Source organism: Carassius gibelio, chromosome B11 (genome assembly GCF_023724105.1).
Source record: "Carassius gibelio isolate Cgi1373 ecotype wild population from Czech Republic chromosome B11, carGib1.2-hapl.c, whole genome shotgun sequence".
Taxonomy (NCBI): domain Eukaryota; kingdom Metazoa; phylum Chordata; class Actinopteri; order Cypriniformes; family Cyprinidae; genus Carassius; species Carassius gibelio.
In genome coordinates this window covers 11,808,419-11,828,539 of record NC_068406.1, presented here as the reverse complement: position 1 = coordinate 11,828,539, position 20,121 = coordinate 11,808,419, and the positions used below count along the sequence as shown (strand labels likewise).

At 36.1% G+C, this 20,121-nt stretch overlaps 2 protein-coding genes across 2 annotated transcripts; one reads left to right on the top strand and one right to left on the bottom strand.

Moving 5' to 3' along the window:
- Nucleotides 1-7,960: 7,960 nt before the first annotated feature.
- Nucleotides 7,961-15,782, top strand: si:dkey-202e22.2 (netrin-4). The gene is made up of 10 exons (XM_052570003.1): nucleotides 7,961-8,487; nucleotides 9,219-9,679; nucleotides 11,022-11,366; nucleotides 11,599-11,725; nucleotides 12,656-12,844; nucleotides 13,175-13,391; nucleotides 13,493-13,620; nucleotides 14,586-14,654; nucleotides 14,774-14,944; nucleotides 15,043-15,782. The coding sequence occupies exons 1-10, from the start codon at nucleotides 8,400-8,402 to the stop codon at nucleotides 15,177-15,179; spliced, it is 1,932 nt and encodes a 643-aa protein (XP_052425963.1). The 5' UTR covers nucleotides 7,961-8,399; the 3' UTR covers nucleotides 15,180-15,782.
- Nucleotides 15,586-18,760, bottom strand: LOC127968670 (mitochondrial intermembrane space import and assembly protein 40). Its single transcript, XM_052570004.1, has 3 exons — nucleotides 18,593-18,760; nucleotides 17,086-17,184; nucleotides 15,586-16,965 (listed from the first exon to the last, which is right to left on the bottom strand). Exons 1-3 carry the CDS (start codon nucleotides 18,612-18,614, stop codon nucleotides 16,649-16,651), a joined length of 438 nt encoding a protein of 145 aa, XP_052425964.1. The 5' UTR covers nucleotides 18,615-18,760; the 3' UTR covers nucleotides 15,586-16,648.
- Between the last annotated feature and the right edge of the window lie 1,361 nt (nucleotides 18,761-20,121).

The following is a 20,121-nucleotide window of genomic DNA, read 5'->3' as shown; positions in this document are numbered from 1 at the left end:
TACTCCAAGTGTGTTTTATGAGAGAATAAAAAAAAGAGCTGTGTCCTGAAATGACGATGCTTTTTGCCAGACCAGACAGACTTAGTGGCTTTAATGGTGACCCGCATGACCTTTGAATGCTCATTAAGGGTCAGATGAGATCACGGGTGGATACCTGGCCTGCATGTGGCCATAAAAAAGAAAGGTTTTAATTGCTGGTGGTGAGATTAGGCAGGTTTTTGGTTACTAATAGACACCTGGTCACAATTCAGGGATCACAGTTACTATTAGAAACCCCTAACCCAAAGTATTGACCTTATAAAACAAAAACTTACTATAGTGGAGAAATAGAGGAGAACCAAAACCAGAATATCATTTGCAGGTGGCCATTTTTTACTGCTGGCCAAATTAATTAATTATAATGAATATTAAAATGAAATGTTCAATAAAAATATACTTACCAAAACTTTAAATACAGCACTAATAAATTCTAATGTAATCATTTAATATACTATAATTGAAACATTGAATAATTGAAACCATATATATATATATATATATATATATATATATATATATATATATATATATATATATATATATATATATATATGTTTGTGTGTGTGTGTGTGTGTGTGTCTGTGTAGATTGCTTGACAGACAATAATAACTAAATCAAATACGTATTATAATAAAAGTTATTATAAAAATGTAAAATTATAATATTGAATATTTAATCATTTAATTTTGAAGATATATTAAACCTATTAAAATGTTGCAGATTTTATTATGAAGAAAATGACAAAAAATATATAATTAACATTATATAGTTTAACATTAAAATATATCAAATTTTATTATAAAATAGCTTGCTGATCCTTTGACAGATAATAATAATAAATAAAAATAGTTATAAGAAAATGAGAAATTATTAGATTAGATATAAGATTAAATGAGAAAATAAGAAAACATTTAAAATGTAATAAATCACAAAAAAATAATTCACTAATTCTTTGATAGATTATAGTAAAATATGTATTATAATATAATAACAATCATAAAATTACAATATTAAATATTACATAATTAACTAGTTAAAATGTAATAAATCAAATAAAAATATAAAATAACTGGCTGCAATGCACATATAAAAAGCATAAAGGGTTTACATTATTTATCAATGCCACTGCATCTACCATGCCTCCTTTCTTTTTAAAGCACCTCATGGGGTGCCGGGAAATTTATACTCTACTGTTGCACATTTTCGCTCTGCAGTTATTTACAATCCCTTTCATAGACATTAATATCTTGCAGAGGCAATAGTAGCTTGCTGTATAGTCCTCAATGATGAGACTTGGAAATTGCTAAATCCCTCTGTAAGCACTTGTCTTATTTACTTACTAACCCCTATGAAGGATGTTGGGTGTGTGCCTGTGCGTGTTTATACAAACCTCCATATGTGTGGGAAGCTGTACTCTGCTTGAATAAAATGTGGTTTCAGCTGCGTCAGTGCAGCAGGGCACTACCAATCAGACACAAACCTCTTCAATCAAAACCACCCCTCTTAAAATTCCTCTCATTCCTGCTTCTTAAGGCCTATTAATGTTGAAATTAAATGGATTTGGAACGCTGGCACATGTGCGAGTGTTTATGTGCAACCAATCCCATCATAGACAAATATACAATTGCGTGATCGGCCATTCGTATGTATAAACAGTGACATGAGCTACTGCATGCATGGTTATATACACAATAGACCAACACAGAAAAGCATAAGCGACCCTGGAGACACGCACGCATGCATGTAGTCACACAATTGCTTTGGCAAGCGTCCTACATGTTCCACAGGGGCTCCGGACTGTCATAGCCGTTCATCTGGCCTCTATCAGTGCCCAGCTTGACAACTTAATCTCACTCATTCATTCTCACAGATCAAAGCAGCACACTGTAATTTAAACCTATCACCCACATTCACATGTTGTGACCCTCTCTCTCTCTCTCTCTCTCTCTCTCTCTCCCACACACAAATGTTTGCAAACAGACATGCAAAGACCATCACAAGCCCACATTTACACAAACATACATGTATTTAAAGATTTTTGTTTCTCCAATTGTACTTCACATTTGCTGTAAAGATTTTCCGGACTATAAGTCGCACTTTTTTTCATAGTTTGGCTGGTCCTGCGACTTATAGTCAAGTGCGACTTATTTATCAAAATTAATTTGACATGAACCGAGAGAAATGAACCAAGAGAAAACATTACCGTCTCCAACCGCCAGAGGGCGCTCTATGCTGCCAGAGATGCTGCTCAGTGCTCCTGTAGCCTACCACTGAAAACATATAGCGCCCTCTCGCGGCTGTAGACGGTAATGTTTTCTCTTGGTTCTTGGTTCTAAATAAATGCGACTTATAGTCCAGTGCGACTTATATATGTTTTTTTCCTCGTCATGGTGTATTTTTGGACTGATGCAACTTATACTCAGGTGCGACTTATAGTCTGAAAAATACGTAAATATGATTTTTAATCACATAATTGTTTTACGTGTTAATTTACACTTTTTATGTCATAATCAACATGTTTTATTTTATAATTGTTTCTCATAATTTTTATGTCATAATTATGACTTTTTATTTAATAATTTTGACCTCATAATTGTTAGTCATAAACTTTTATATCATAATTGTCACAAATGTCACTGACTTGTGTCATAATTAAGACCCTTTAATCTCATAACTGTTTTTTATGTGATTGTTTTGTCACAATTATTTTTTAATTATTATCTCAGTAAAAAAAAACCATCATAAATGACTGTCAGAATTTTGCCTTTTTTGTCATAATAATTACTTTTTATTTCTCAATTTTATATTTCTTATTTTCATTGGAAAAAACAGAATGTGAAATTAAACATATCAAACAACAAAACATTGTCCTAGCAATGTCAAAGTCATGCATTCAATTAATTGGCACAATTAAATGAGGGCTACAAAAGCCAAAGTGCCACAAAGCTAATTCTGTCTCTTAAAGCTTCTCATTCAACCTCAATGAATACTAATGTGGGATATACACACAGATGTTCTGATGTGCCTAATTTCAAACATCCCTCATTACGAAATGTATGTTTTCCATTATACAGTACCAGTGCTGGATAAACAATCATCTCAAGTGCTTGAACATACTTTGATGCCAAAAACCTTTTAGCAATCCTGAATATGATGGTCGGATGGTTTAAATTGCTATAATGAATATGGATAGTTTGGTAACATCTGTCATTTATAGCAGGGTTGATGTGGTAACATTAACAGCTCCCTGGGAAACAGAAATCTATGATTCACCTTTGACCTTTATACTGATGTTCTGTCCTGTATAGGGGATATGTATTGTGGTGGAGCTTCTCTACTTAATTTTTGTATTTTATTTAATTTTGGGGGTTATGCAGAGTGACACGTTTCAATTTTAGAATGTAATGACCAACTGATTAACAACAACAACCAATCATAAACTGAGCAGTGTTTTCCATATGAAATATCAAACAGTGACCAAAAGCAGTTACAGTCTGAAATAAGCTACAAAAGCTGTTGTTTAAACAGGTTACATGCTTTGTTCATTCAATCAATGATGATTACACATTTGCATCTTAGAATGATCATCCCCGGGAAAAATTCTCAACTCTGTAAAAACTGAAGCGTGTGAAACATGAAAAAAAGATAATGCAAGATTTAGAAAGACACATGGCTGACAATTTAAAGTGTGAAAAGCCTACAAAGTGGGCAAAATCTGGCCAACACACGGTCCTTCCCAAATGTAGGCAAGCTTGATATACTGTAAATGAATACTGTGCAAAGAGTTGCATGGCCTTTAAAATTCCTTCCCTTTTGAGAAAGTCTAGTTCAACAATACAGCGACACACTGTTTTGTACAAATATTTTAATGAGCGGCTGAAAAGCTTTATCGGGTGCAGGCTGGTTAAAACCCAATTATTTTCCCGGCATTTAAATGAACCACAGGTACCATCAAGTCAATTAACTTTTGCTTTTTTAGCTGAAACAAGCATCCAAGTATAAAGAAAATATTTTTTATTAAAACTACAGATCATACTAAACAGGAATCACTCACATTACACGCACACACACATAAAATAATTTATAAATAAACTTTTTTTTTGCCAGTTTTTATTTCTATCTACAAAAACTATTCGGCAGCAAACAATCTATTTCACAAAAGACAGTGTTTCTTTTATAACTTCTGATCAGGAATGCCAACTATGTGTCATCTGTTTTATTTCTAGGTGGAAATGGCTGTTTCTAATTCCAGGCAAGACCATCTCTTCCTGTTTTTGGCATGCACTCAGTCAGTGGATATAAGGTGTGTTACACTGATAGCCTGAGGCTCATCCAGTAGACCAGACATCCCCGACACGCTCACAAAATGCAACCTAGACACTAAAGTTGCTGTATTATCCCTAATTTGTAATGCCATGAGGAGACCATGAGAACAGCCAGAGGAACCCCACACAGTTAACTTCTGAATTATGCAATGGCATCTGGTTATATTTGACCACGTATGAAGTCAGCGACAACAGCAAAGGGATATTAGAATGAGGTTTCTTTGTCAGCACAAAATAAATTACACGTTAATATGCTGCTGACAAACATGAGAGACAAAAACTTCCTATGTCCTATGACACACACATATGGCACACACATACAATTTAATATCAAATCCTAAATTATGCTTTGATTCTGTCAAAAAGGTTGACGGCGTCTAAATCAAACCTTCTTAAAAAGACAGATTCATCCATTTTCCACATCTGGAAGTAGTAAATAGTAATAGCTCACAGCTAATTCACCATCAATAGGATTAATGTGATCCCCAGTAAAGATGGTTATTGCTCATGCAGTCTGCAGGGCGGCAGAAAGGCCCACAACAGAATGATGTGAGGTTTGGAGATGAAGGTCTGCTCTCTGAGCTTTTTTTATGACCTGGAGGGCAGCCAGCCGCTGTAGTGAGTGTCAGAGAGGAGAATGAAAGCATGAAGAGATATATGTAGGATATGAGAATGGGGGAGGAAAACTAATAAAGAGCACATATATAGAAATCAAAGACATGAAATTAAACTCAAGCAAAAGATAAGAGGAATCAAAAAGTAGGAAGTCATGTGCAGTGAGTGTGCACTATGTCTAAACTACACTAGCAGTCTATAGAAGCACCTACTCGTCATGTATTATTAAAACACAAAATGTGAAATCATTAAATTAAATATTAATTTAGATGAAATATTTCCATTGTAAATCCATCTTTGCATCTGTTTTTGTATTTAGTTAGTAGTTCATTGCTATGAATAAACTAGACATACAAACTAATTTTGTATTATTAAAAACACAAAATTAAATTAAATTAAATTAAATTAAATTAAATTAAATTAAATTAAATTAAATTAAATTAAATTAAATTAAATTAAATTAAATTAAATTAAATTAAATTAAATTAAATTAAATTAAATTCTAACAATGTTTATTTGTATGTTAGTTAGTAGCTTTGAATATAGCAATAAACTTATTGCTTTGAAAATATCTTTATGTTTACTCAACATGCTGTCACCAAGCAATAGAATTTTTCGCCACAGAACTACATTTTTTTACCTTTAGACCTTTGGAGTCCCTACCTTCTGCAATGACCAAGCATAGAAAAAAAAAGGAAAAAAAAAGAATTGAAGGCCTTTTTCACTGAGAAACTGTTATTATGGATTACGGAATTGTATATTAGCCCAAAGTATTGTTTTTATATAAAACATCTTAATGATGGATTTGTTTATTACAAGCACACAGCTTTTCTTACAACACTATTTTATAGGAGTCCCTACCTTCTGCAATGACCAAGCATAATGCATAGTGCATTTGATATTTTAACAGATTTAGTGTTTATGTGCATATCGGATTGTTCTTTCATTCACCCATTCATTTACAACAGATGAAGGGAACTATAAGAACCTAGTTTAGTTCAAAAGAACCTAGAAAAAAAGGGGCTTGCTGGAAATTTGCACATATTGTAAACAGTTTTTACGTGACTTCAATAAAACTTTGCTTTGTAACGCTCTACCATAAAACCAAAGACTTCATTTAAGGCTTTTGCTTAACGCATGTGGCTTTGAAATACATTTTTTCCCATCAGCACAAAACATACTCTTTCTGCTGGCATGACTCTTTCTTTATTCATTAGCTTGTGAATTAATATGCCCATTATCCTCTGATGTAGCCTATATGTTGAGGAAGGCGTAATAAAATCATTGTCTTTATTTGGGAACAACAGTTTTATTTTACAAGAAAGATATGGAAAGTTGGAAACACACAAATCATTGAATTGAAGATGAATGCGTTTTCATCTTTGTCTTGAGAGTTTTATGTGTAGTTAATGAGTGCAGCATATGTTTGAATATGAACTGAGCACATAACAGGCAAGACAAGTTGGCAAAGACACACAAAAGCATTCAGCCATATGATGAAACCACTTGGGGGATTTTTTGTCTATATTGCGCATGGTTAAACACTAGGTTAAAGGAATAGTTCATCCAAAAAATCTAATCTGCAGAATACTTACCCTCAGGGGATCCAACATGAAGATGAGTTTGTTTCTTCATTGCTTAAGATTTAGGGAAATTATCTCACCAGCAGATCCTCTGCAATGAATGGGTGCTGTCAGAACAGAATCAGGAAAGAGTTACGTAACTTAAACATTGTTTACAAGTAAAAACAGTTCCAAAAAAAAAAAAAAAAAAAGAATTGAAGGCCTTTTTCACTGAGAAACTGTTATTATGGATTACGGAATTGTATATTAGCCCAAAGTATTGTTTTTATATAAAACATCTTAATGATGGATTTGTTTATTACAAGCACACAGCTTTTCACACAACACTATTTTTTTGATTAATTGAATGATCAGAATTGTGCGAATTATTTTCAGTTTAGGGATTATTTTGATGTTTTTATCAGCTGTTTGGATGGATTAGTGCTGTATTTCCTCATGTCCTCATGTCATATCATATTTACATCTAGAAGTCCACATATATTTTTGTATGTATTTAAATTCCCCTTAAATGAAACATCAAAGGTACTTATAATACAGACCCAGTGCTGTTTAAAACCAGGAGGAAAAGGCACATCAAGTAACATCTCTTACCCCATTAAGGAGAGCAGGTTTTGGTGGTGTTATATATGTACAGACAGTTTCTGGAATTCTCCATGCGGCTGGATCACATTAACTTTGTTCTCCAGCCCCAGCGAATCTGACCTAACTCACACATGCTCCCACCTGCAAACTCATAAAAGACGGAGAAAATCATTAGTGCTTTGTGAAGAAAAAAATATATTGTTTCAGTATATAATATAACGATCCAGTAAATTAATGTATTATTATCTTTTATATTTTATTAATTTAAAAAAAATCTTAATATTGATAATAATAATAATAATAATAATAATAATAATAATAATAATAATAATAATAATACACTCGAGTATTATTATAGTACATATTAATGTGGTCAAATAAAACTTTTACAAAATATTTTTATTTCCGGTTTCACTGTTTGGAAAAGAGCAGTGTGGACATTCTGATGAATGTTTCCTTTTGCGTCCCACGGATGAAAGATGAGTAAATGTTGGAATAGCATGAGGGTGAATATATTCTGACATCATTTTCGTTTTTAGTTAAATATTAACTAACTAAAACTTTTGCTTAAAATAAAATATTAAAGACATAAAAAAAAAATTACTATGTATGTGTCCCTTTTTTTTTTTTTGGTTTCACAGCACGCTTCCTTCAGATATAGGACGTTCGGTGGCATGAATCATAGCGATAATCATGTCTGGTAACGTGAATAAAATGTGATCAAGATCTCTTGTTTGATGTCTGCAGGGAACAGTACTAATGTATAATTCCACTGTGGGGCAGAAGAGAGCTCTTTTTCGATCCGTTCAATGATTCATAGACAGGACAGTGGATCACAGTCACGCATCTGTGCACTGCTCTTAGAAGCTTGAACAAACGCTGCGCGTTAATAACAGAAGCGACACGCTGCTATTACCAAAGCAACCTGCGCGTTTTTATCACTCTTTTACCTTCCGTTGGAAAGGGCAGTCATGTCTAACGGGCAGTAGTGTCCTTTTCACCTGAATGCGCAAAAACAACAATGTTAAGGGAATGAACCGCGTGCCGCTCGGACAGGTGCATCCCAGACCACCACCAATAGCAGAAACTTGCTCTGAAAATGCATTACCAGCAGCTGGATTTCATGCAGCTTGTCAAGAAAACTCTGTTTCCAAACAGACAGTGAAGGAGATCTCTCCAAACTGAAAATGCACTGGGACATGATGGTTTATCTGTTGTAACTGGATAACTAACTGCCTTTACATCCAGAGTAAACATGAAACCTCTTTGGAGTCCTCAGTTTGTAATGGTGATACTAAAGTGCGCAGTGATCTTATTTCCTGGATTCCTGCAGGGCTTCACAGGTAAGTGATGGAAAACTATCTATCTATCTATCTATCTATCTATCTATCTATCTATCTATCTATCTATCTATCTATCTATCTATCTATCTATCTATCTATCTATCTATCTATCTATCTATCTATCTATCTATCTATCTATCTATCTATCTATCTGTATTCATATGTTTCCCATAGATTCAAACCACTTATGCTAATTTAATTGTTAAATGATTTTTAACAGATGTCTAAAGAAACAAATACTGTTTTTGCAATTTGTGGGAAGAGGCACTAAAATAGCCAGATTTCTACTTGTAATAATAAAGTTGTCAAATGTATAAACGTAGAGCGAGAAACTTTTTTTGTTCATGTTTATTTAAAGTTTAAGCTGTGTAATTAATTTCACATTTGGATAACAAGTTAGTGCATAACTGATGCATTTAAAAAAAATATCTATCTATTCTCTGTTGAAATATCTTTCACTTTTGTTGTCATATCTTACAACGGTTGCAGTGCTGGAACGTTTGCAGGAGAAATCACACACTTGTTTTTGGTTCTGTGGAAGCTCTTTGTGAGGTTCATTAAAGGCTCAGGTTGTCAAACATTGTGCTGTGACATGCCAGAACCTGACTAGTGTTTACAGGCGTTCGGTGTTCGAAAATGGTGCATTTCAAATCATCAGCATGAAAGTTGCTCTGGATCTGTTTGTGAATGCATGTGAATGCATGTGAATGCGTGTTTCCTCTGTTCCACAGAGTCCAGATGTGTTGGCCGTGCTTGCAGCCCTCCTATGGGTAACTTGGCCAGTGGCAGGACCCTTTTCACGCTGACTAACTGCTGCACTAATAGCACTTCCTGCCTTCCAACCCAGCCACGCTGTCTAGCAGAGCTCCATCCTCCTGCCCTCATGGCCGATGACCCGTTTATTCATCCAGATACCTGGTGGGGCTCAGCGGCTGCCACTGGAGAACAGGAAGAAATCCGTCTTGACTTGGAGACACAGTTCTGCATGAGTCACGTTGTGTTGTTATTCCGTTCCCCACGTCCTGCTGCTATGAGGTTGGAGCGCTCGCAGGACTTTGGCCAGACCTGGGAGACACTAAAGCTGTTTGCCAGGAACTGCACGGAGATGTTCGGGCTTCCTGATGATGGAAGTCAACTAGGATCTCTCTGCACTTCCAGATATTCGAATGCGGTCCCGTGCAGCCGAGGAGAGGTAAGGAAGGAAATAAGCATCACAAAACATCTTTCTCTTGTGTACATTCCAATTCTGCAGCATTGCAGTAGGTGTAAATGTAAAGCATATAGGGCTATGCAGTATGGCTGTATATATTGTTACCGCAGAAATAAAGTGTCTAAAGTGTTAGAGATTTTGCTATATTGTGTATTCCACAATATGCAACTATATTTGCGTAACATAATACTACTTAAAAGTTATATACGCCTTTGATTGATAGAGAAACATGCATGAATGAGAAAATAAAGAGTGGGATGCACTTGAGTTATAAAGTGCAATAAGCAGTGAATGTGAACTCAATCTGCTGCTCGCTTTAACTGACACACAGCCGAAAAGCCCCAAACACTGAAAGCCCCTGTCAGATTGCATGCGATTGCGAAAACAGATCTCTTTAGGGTTTTATTGTGCTTGAATGGTCAAATATGCACACAGTTATGTCAAAATGGCCATTGTGCGGAGTATTCACATTAACACAGTCGATTATGTCTTATACATTAACAGCTGGGTGAAAACCGAATGTGTATCAGTATGTCGGATCCATGAAGTTGGTCTTAAAGGGGCAGCAGTATGTCATTATTAATGTTAATCACTCACTGAACTTGACTGAATCACTTTTGGATCTTTAATAAGAATCAGTTCATGTTTGATTGATACAGTGAAGACTATGCAGTGTTTTATTTACACACTTTATTTCATTTCTGTAACATTATATACTGCATCATAATCTACTGCATAAACCTATAGATGAAAAACTTTAAAGTTTGTTTCATATTTATTTGTTCTGTTGTGTAATATGCTTTTATTTCTTATTCTAATATTTCTAATAAAAAAATAGTTATATCGAGATATATATCGTTGTCACGAAATAAGATTTTGGTCATTTCACCCAGCCCTAGAAGTATGTAAGTTCTGTCATTTTTGTGGCAATCAACATACAAATTTGAGTACAACTATTTAAATCAAAATTGTTTATAGCCTATCTCTCTAATACATTTAAAAATTTACAGTTCATCCAAAGATGAAAATCATGTCGTCATTTGCTCCCCCAGGTGTCATTCCTAGCCTTTATGCATTTCTTTTTTTCTGTGTAACATAAAAACACAATGGTGTCAACACAATCCCATTGACTTCCATAGTGTGTTTTATCCAAACTATAGAGTAGATGGGACTGCAACATTTTTCAAATTATATTTTTTTGTGTTCCATGAAAGAACGAGAGTCATCAGAGGGAGCAAATGATGACAGAATTGAAGACATTTTTGGGTGTATTATCCCTGTAAATACGATGATTCATAATTATTTGCTTCTAATTGTTTTCTAGATCATATTCCGGTCCATAGGATTGGGAAGTGGGATTCTTGATCCCTACAGTCCTGAGGCGCTGTCCCGTCTGACAGTGACTAACTTACGAATCCAGCTCATAAAATCTCAACAGTGTCCCATCTCAAAGGTCCAGCGAAGTGTCTCAGAACAGTCAAACCCATCCTCTTTACCCACAATTCACAACAGGACACTGACTGCTCCGACACCAAGTTCTGATCCTCTGGATTCAACCCCATTTGCTGTGTACTCTCTTCTGGCTAAAGGGACGTGTTTGTGCCATGGCCATGCTGAACATTGCCTTCCTGAAAATGAAGGGCAAGACAGCCTGCAACCTAGTAATATGGTGAGTGTGTCGATTCAAAGTGTTTTTTGGGACAAACATCAGCGCAGCCACATTTAAATGACAGAGTGATTGTCTGAGGGAACTTGTTTCCTCTTCTGCATACTTGAGGGTGTATGTGAACTCACCCAGTATTTAGAAGAATACGAAGTAGGCTGTTAAATGTATTTTTTATAAAGCTCTGTGAGGCTTGAATGGGCAGCAACTGAAAGTGAATCATTCATCTGGAGTGCAGGTGTATGGCAAGTGTGTGTGTACCCACCACACAGTGGGCGAGCACTGCGAGAGGTGTGCCCCGCTCTACAACGACCAGCTCTGGAGAGCAGCCAACGGAAGCAGCGGGGAGAGCAACCCATGCCAGAGTGAGTGCATTTACTGTATGGGTTGATTCAGCCTTAAATTCCTTTAATCCATGACTATTGAAATTGAGCTATGAAAGATCTTTTTATCACGTCATAATTAATGGCACTTTCTAATGCAGGAAGGATCCCATCTTTATCTAAAACCACAAAAAAACTATTTACTCACCCTCAGGTTGTTCCAAACCTTTATGAGTTTCTTTCTGCTGAGGAACATAAGATATGTTTAAGAATGTTGCTAGCTAGGTTCCCATTGACTTCCAAAATAATAACTCAAGGCAGTAACAGTAACAATATATTTTATTAATGTACTCATGTTGAATTTTTCGGGTCATCAAAGCTCGGTAAATATTGGTAAGAGACGTGGATATTTTCTTTCAGTTTCACCAAGCTGATTACTCACCAAAATCTCCTGCAGATCAGGTTTTCATGCAGTTTTAAGTTCTAGTTTAATGTAACAAAGTGGTTTGAATTGTTTACTTACTTTTTTTGATCATTTAGACTGATTCACGAATGTAGAATGCTCTTAAACACAAGATCCGGGATTTATCGCATGAACCAATACCAGCCGATCATAACCAGTCATATCCAATCATATTGCATTGTAGCTATTGCCTCCTTTCACATGACTTTCACCCGTACATTCTCTATTACCCCCCACCAAACTCACAGCATGCTTTAGGGGGTCTGTTAAAACTCAGTGGGCTCTTATCCAAAGCAACTTATACAGTGCTATATTATTCAGGCTATACATTTAAAAAAAAATTTTTTTACCAGTACGTGTGTTCCCTGGGAATCGAACCCACAACCTTTTGTGCTGCTAACGCAATGTTCTACCACTGAGCCACAGGAATGCAAAAAGTTTTTACAAGCACTTTCTGTCCTTAACCTTTTAACTTTGTGTTCTCTTTTTTATTTTTTTTGTCGCTGAAGAGTGTGAATGTCACGGCCACGCAGAGAGCTGCCACTTCTCCCAGCGAGTGTGGCTGTCCACAGGGGGCAGTAGCGGGGGCATCTGTGACAACTGCCAGCATAACACTGTGGGCCGCCGGTGCCAGCGCTGTCGCCCTGGATACCACCGTCACCCTGCCAGACCCCTCAACTCCCCGCATGCTTGCACACGTAAGACCGCTAGATAGAAAGGAAGGAACAAATAGAAAAGGACAGTGAGATCTCAAAGGGTTCTGGCCTCAAATAATTATTCCCAACTGATCCCAGAATGTACTTATTTTATTAAAGCACATTGATGGCCAATATGACACAGTAAGCACCCATCATTGTCCTAGCAGTCACTCAGAACTTTACTTTTTAGTATCAAAATGGTTAACCTTGCAATCACTTAGTCTTTTATTGCCTCCTACTGGTGGCAGAGTGACACGATCCCTAAAGTGACTCAAAAGCAGTGGAAAGAGCTAATGCACCGATGACCAAAGATATTTTTCCTTGGCTCAGGATGCTGGTGTGACCCAGTTGGTTCAGTGCCAGTACATTCCGACAGCGGGACACCATGGTGCCATCCTAGAAGTGGACAGTGCCACTGTAAAGCTGGTGTGGGCAGCACCACCTGCAGCCACTGTCTACCAGGGTACTGGGGCTTTGGAGAGGAGGGCTGCAAATCTTGTGTGTGCCCTTCGACCTGTGATCCCATCACAGGACATTGCCTAGACAGGTCAGACTACATTTTTAGTTATTAATTATGTCAATTATAATTGCATACCTGCTGTGGATTTTTAAATAGATTTTTGTTGTTGTATCATTTTCCTCTGACAGCAAAGGCGGTATCAAGCTTTACAATGTACCAGTTGGTGGGAAAATTCCTGAACTGTCCCACTTTAAACCTCAAGAGGACGAGAGGGTGTGGCCTAAAGAACTGGCCGTCTCCGCGCTGTACTATACAGGTGAGCTGACTTCAGGAACAAAACATTCCACACTAACAGCAGCTATTGTTAAACGTGGGAAGCCACAGCACAAAATGGGACTTCAAGAGGCGGCTTTTCAAAAACATGACTTTTTATGTGATTCTTTCACCTGTAAGGCTGAGATAATTATGCAAAATATATGAGAAGTATTGTCTAGAAATCAGGTTAGAGTAGAGCATAAAGTGTCAGTTGCTGCATTCACATCCAGATATGAGAAATGGATAGGTGAGGGTGGAGAGGAGGATACTACGGAAGAAAGATGAGAGGGTGGAAGGTAGTTTAGGTTTCATCTAAAAGTAAACAATGAAAATTACCCCAACCTGGAGTTTTACAAGAGCTCTTACAGTAATTGCATGAGATTCAGATGAGTTATAATTGCAAAGGGAACCTAAGTCGTGGTATTGAAGGTGGAGAGAGAACTGTACATGCACTCCCCCCACCTACAATTCCTGTCGGCCTGAGAAGCGTCCTTTCGATTGCCAGTCCGACTCTCTAACCATTAGGCCACAACTTCCCTTGACCAATTGCTTAAATTGAAACTACAGTTCACACTTAAGTGCAGAAAGAGCAATAGCAATAACACAGGCTCCTTAAGTGCAATCAAAAATACAAACTACAACAAAATATAAAGTAGAAATATGTAAACAATGAAATATTCTTTCCTAGCAGAAAGTAATAATGTGATAACATCTCTAAACAAAGTATTAAGCAAAACACTCACCCACTGTTGTCCGTCTCTTCTGTCGACTTAAAAATCAAATATTCATGCTAAGTGCAATAATGAGAATTTGCGGTAAAAACATTTAATTATCATTAAAAAAAGCGACTGCATTCGATCTTAATGGTCTTAAAATTGGGCGTCCATTTATTTGTGGCAAATACTATATGTATAAATTTGTACAAATGAAAGAACCTCTGAAATGTTTCTTGTTAATTCTTTACAGGGAAGTGCAGCTGCAAGGAAAAGAAACTGAAAAGCGTGTCAGATCTTTGCAAGATGAAACACGGATACGGTGAGGCTTTATATTGTGTTGAATCATTTCAATTCAATTCATACGAAGCGTTTCGGTTAACACTTACGGTCTAAACATTTCAATCTAATGATAGAAGTGACTGTTTGTGGCGTTCATAGTGATCAAAGCCAGCGTGCTGTCAGCTCATGATAAAGGCTCACATGCGGTTGTCCTGGTGAAGGTGAGGAAGGTGTTTCGTTCTGGAAAACTGCCCCTCTCCCAGGGCACACACAGTCTCTATCCGCTCTCCTGGACCAGCCGTGGCTGCACCTGTCCCATCCTCAACCCAGGTACAGCACCCAACAACTATTTGGCTCATGATCACTATTTGAATTTGATTTAGTGAAGTTAGCTATTAGAGAAGTGACTTTTGTGTCTCCATCTTTAGGTGGGAATTATCTACTGGCAGGTCCTGAAGATGTTGACTCAGGACGGCTACTGGTCACCATGCAGAGTCTAGTAGTCCCCTGGACCCCCATCCTGGGATTTCAGGTCACAGAGGCACTGCATCAGGGCTGCTTATGAGCGTGATATTATCCAAATGTATTGTAGCTCAACACTGCCCAAACTTGAAAGCCCTCACTATATCAAAGCTGGCAGCCGGATCCTAAATGGACCGTGATCGCCGGATGCAGCTGAAATGGAATGAGGGTAATTACCAGAAACAAGATTCATGGAGAAATCGCATGGCAACGTGCACTGAATAGCCACTTCAAATAACTGTAATTGTCATCCAGCACTTCTTGAGCAAGGCTCTTAAAAATAACTCTTTTATCTTGGTGGCTGTTGCCTTGTGGACATGGAACAACATGGATATGGCATTCATAAGACCGAATGAACTGTTTCTGTACTCATTTCTCTGTAGTTTCTAGATTATCATCTTCAAAAATTAGTTTCTTGAAGAGGATAAACACAAGTCAGTGAATCCATAGACATTTTTGCGATTCATTCACACTCATTTTATTTGCTTGTCTTAATACATTTCAGTGTTTTTTAAAAATATATTTGAACATCACACAATTGAAAAATGAAATGCTACTAAGGTCCAGTCGGATTTAAATTCTCCTAGTTCTTATGCATGATTTGAACTCCGTATCCTTTATTTTATTAAAAGACTTTTCAGAAACAGATACATGTCACAAAAGATCATGTTTCTTGTTTCATCAAAGTAAGATAATTCACATTAAGGCTTTGAATGACATGTCAAACTCAAAACAGTCAATCTTGGATAAACTAATGTCATTGACTGAATATATGAATAAGCACAATTTTTAACACAGTTCATAATTAGCATGTGTTAAAAATGGTTTCAGAAACAGCCCTCAGTGTTAAGATACTTCACTTGAACGAAACCTATTACTCTTTGGAACAGTTCTTACTAAACAGAAGGTCTACTCTTTTATAATGTGTTGTTTTGACATTATAATCATTTAACATCAACACATTATGTTTTTTTATCAGCAGATGATGATTAAGATTTAATTACTCACACCCCATAATGTTTGTACTTTGTGTGCAACCGTAGGGCTACATGCTTTCCAACACATTTGCAACAGATTATTTCTTCATCATAAAACTTTAATCATGTTCTACAACAAAACAGCACATGAAATGTTAATTTGTTTTTTATATTCAATCACCAATGCCAACTGGCCTTTGATCTGTTGTAGCACACAAGTCAAACAAGCTAAGCTTAGGTTGTGGAGCAAATGATAACCAGAAAATACAAAGCCGGACGGTTCAAATGGCAGCTAATGTTTCACAGGCCAAGTGCAAGTCGACTTGCCATTCATACAGATCCTCTTTTCTTCATAGGTCCCTTAAGTGCATGTTAATGTCATTCCAATATTTGATTCACAAAACTTGAGATGAATGGGTTTCCTGCATCTCTGTGAGAGCATCGATCCAGTGGCATAGTTAGATATTATCTCTTCATACTCAAAAGTGGAGCGGTCTTTGCTGTGAGGTGTGAAGGGATTGAAGCCAAAATAATATTAGCTAGCTGCTGGGTTTTCTGTGGTTGCTGGTGTGGAATCAGGAGAGGATGTAGGGACAGAGTCAGTGGGTGCAGTATCCGCCCCACCAGAGGGGGCGCTGTCATTGTCATCATCCTGAGGGTAGAGCTCAGGGTACTTCTGCATACACTCCTGCATACTCCGGAAGTTTTCCACACAATCTGAACCCTTTACCTCCTCTTTACTATAGTGGAAACAAGAAAAGGCGTCCTTGAACTGCTGTCCACAAGGGCCACTGGCCATACCTCCCAAACATGGGCAGTTCCAGTTTATATCACCATTAGGGAGAATAAGACCTGTAGGATCAAATGAAATGTAAAGTGTAAAAATTAGTATCCTAGACACAATGCATATTTCTTGCTAAACTTCATGATGATACTTTACTCAAAAATTTAAGTATTAGTTCAAAAACTTGCCGTGATCCTCATATGGATCATTTGGATCATCTTCGATAAGCTCAGCATTACTAGGTGCTTCATGATCCTCCTTGGTGACAAATATGATGCGATCTTTACCTAGTGGGAGACAAGAAGGATGTTATACACAAATGTTATCAAATGTTTTAGGGGGGATCAAACAACCGGCCACTAATTCATATATTAACAGACCACTAGACCAGTGTTATTATTGTTAAAAACAAAAATAACACAAAGATTATGTAACCGAATTAAAGCTCAAATTAAAATAAATATGAAATGATCAATGAAATATACAAATGTTGACTTAACAATTAACTGAAATGTATTTAAGTACAACAAAAACAAATAATAATAATAATAATGTAATTAACTATTAAACAGGGTTGCACGATATACATCAGCCGATGATTAATGCATCTAGTCAGTAGCTGTTACTACACGGAGCCGTTGTTAACTGACAAGCTGAGCAAATCAACGTTCATTATCACCATTGATTTGGGCATTAATCATCTGTTGATATATATTGTGCACCCCTACAATTAAAGCTAAATGGAAATATTAAAAACAAAAATCACAAAATATTTAAAGCAAACTAAAAAAAATTATGAAAAATGAATATATGTATGTATATATATAAAGAAAATACATATATTACACAATAAAATAATAGCACTGTTGGTGGGCAGACAAAACTCAAAATCATCCGTCCAAAGCAAGTCTATCAGAAGCATCATTTAAAATGGTCTTAAACCCCTGCAATCAATGTCAATGTATTTCAGACCTGATAAAATATTACAGCAATTTTTAAGTAATCTAAAAATTTTGGTCTGTAGTGTAGAAGCTCTGTGCCATGAACTGAATGAAAATGAACGAAAACATTTTTTAATTAATCTAATCTGTTGCAATATTCTGTGTTTAGGTTCATATTACATACACACACACACACACACACACACACATACATACATACATATATATAAACTCAGAATGTGTTCATATAAAAAAAAAAAAAAGAAGAAAAAAAAAACCTTCTGTTGGACTTTAGGATATGAACTGCCCGGGTTATGACCTTGCAGGCACCTGCTTCATGTAGTTTGACACAACATGGCTATGATAGCTGAAGAACTACATCAAAATAAATCAGATATAGTACTCGTGGAGAACGTGTTAAATTACACTAGGTATGTAACGTTAAGTTATTATATTTTATTGAGCACTAGCGGAAACGGGTGGTTAACTATAATTTGTATCTTTTGTTTAACCAAAAATCAGTAATTCATCACTAAACTCACAACAATATAAGACAATATAACACCACACATTCGACCACATCTGAAAAATAAAAATGATTTGCAGCTCAATAATATTCTAATAACTCACTGACAGTACTAAGAATGGCTGGTGAGAGTGACTGTTAAGGGCATGAGCATTAGCTGCACCGCTAAACGACAGTGAAAGATGGGTATAAAATGGGATTAAACGGTCCGAGTCAGTTCAGTCATACCTTCCTGCTTGCAGTACGACATGTCTGCTGACAGATCCGTTTAATCGCCGTTTATCCGATCAATGAATCTCAAACACCGGCACAATGACCAGTCCACACGGTCGTTACATCAACTCCAGCAAGCATGGAGGCAGGCAGCGACAGCGACCACGTGACGTCAAAGAAGATGTGTTTCAAAATAAAAGTCAAGAAAAATAACGATTCCGAGAAAGTGATAAATTTTTATGTTTATATGTACATAATATAATGTTTTATCCTTTTTCAAGACCGATACTTCAGCCATTTAAAAACTATGAAAATGCACCTAGAAACAATTATTTCATTTTTAAAACTATGATAATCCAGGCATAGAGTGGAGTAGGCTGCCAGTGTTTACATTATGAAACTGATATATGAAATAATAATAAAAAAAATCACAAATTATGTCACTCAGTTGTGTGTCTGAAAAGGCTGTTTATTTGGCCAAGTAAAGTTTAAGAAAAAAAAAAAACTAAATGTATTTGTAAAGAATACATTAGTACAGTTTCCACCATAGCAGCCCTCTGCCACTTTTTATTAATGTTTAATTATTTTAAAAAGGCTTGTGTGCTGGGAATCTCTGTTTCGGGAGACTGAACAGTGTATTTGACTGTTATGCCTTCAGACTTCACCGACAGCTCGTCAGGAAACAGTTTTCATGCTGTGTTTTACTAATTAACGAGGCACCTGAGGTGAACTACAACCTTATACCCACACACCTCATTACAGAAGACACATACTGAAAAACACAAACTGGGCATAACATTTTAATTGATATGTGATATGTTTCATTGTTGTGAGGTTTTATACTTGATTTTTGTGAAACAGAAAAAGTTTGTGTGGGATTAAAACTGTATTATTGATTATTAACTAACTGTTAAAAGTGGGTGTAGAAACAATTTTCGCTTAGAACTTGCTAGTAAATGTCACAAATAATTACAATAAATCGGCTATTAATAATACACTGAATTAAATTAGGCCTAAGTGTGAAATCGAGAGTTAAGTAGAAAGATTAAAATTATATATATATATATATATATATATATATATATATATATATATATATATATATATATATATATATATATATATATATATGTGTGTGTGTGTGTGTGTGTGTGTGTGTGTGTGTGTGTGTGTGTGTGTGTGTGTGTGTGTGTGTGTGTGTGTAGCCTATATATATATTTGTAAAACGTAATCCAATAATATTTGTTTTACTTGCAACTTTTAAAAATATTTATTTGTTTTTATACAGTATAGCTTTTTTTTCTTTGCTTTTCTTTTTTGTAGATAAAAGGTATTTTGGTATCAATAGCACTAGGTGGCAGTATATGTTGATTACCACTGTTTAGCTTAATGACAGCGATTATCAGCGGTATTAAAGAAATATCAGTTTTCGGTGTTTTTTTTTCGGAATAAATAAGTAAAATGAAAAGTATTAGAAAAAAATGGAAAAAATTTTAATCCACCTCATCTGCCTCTACATTTTGTTTGCTGTTTCCTCCGGCTGC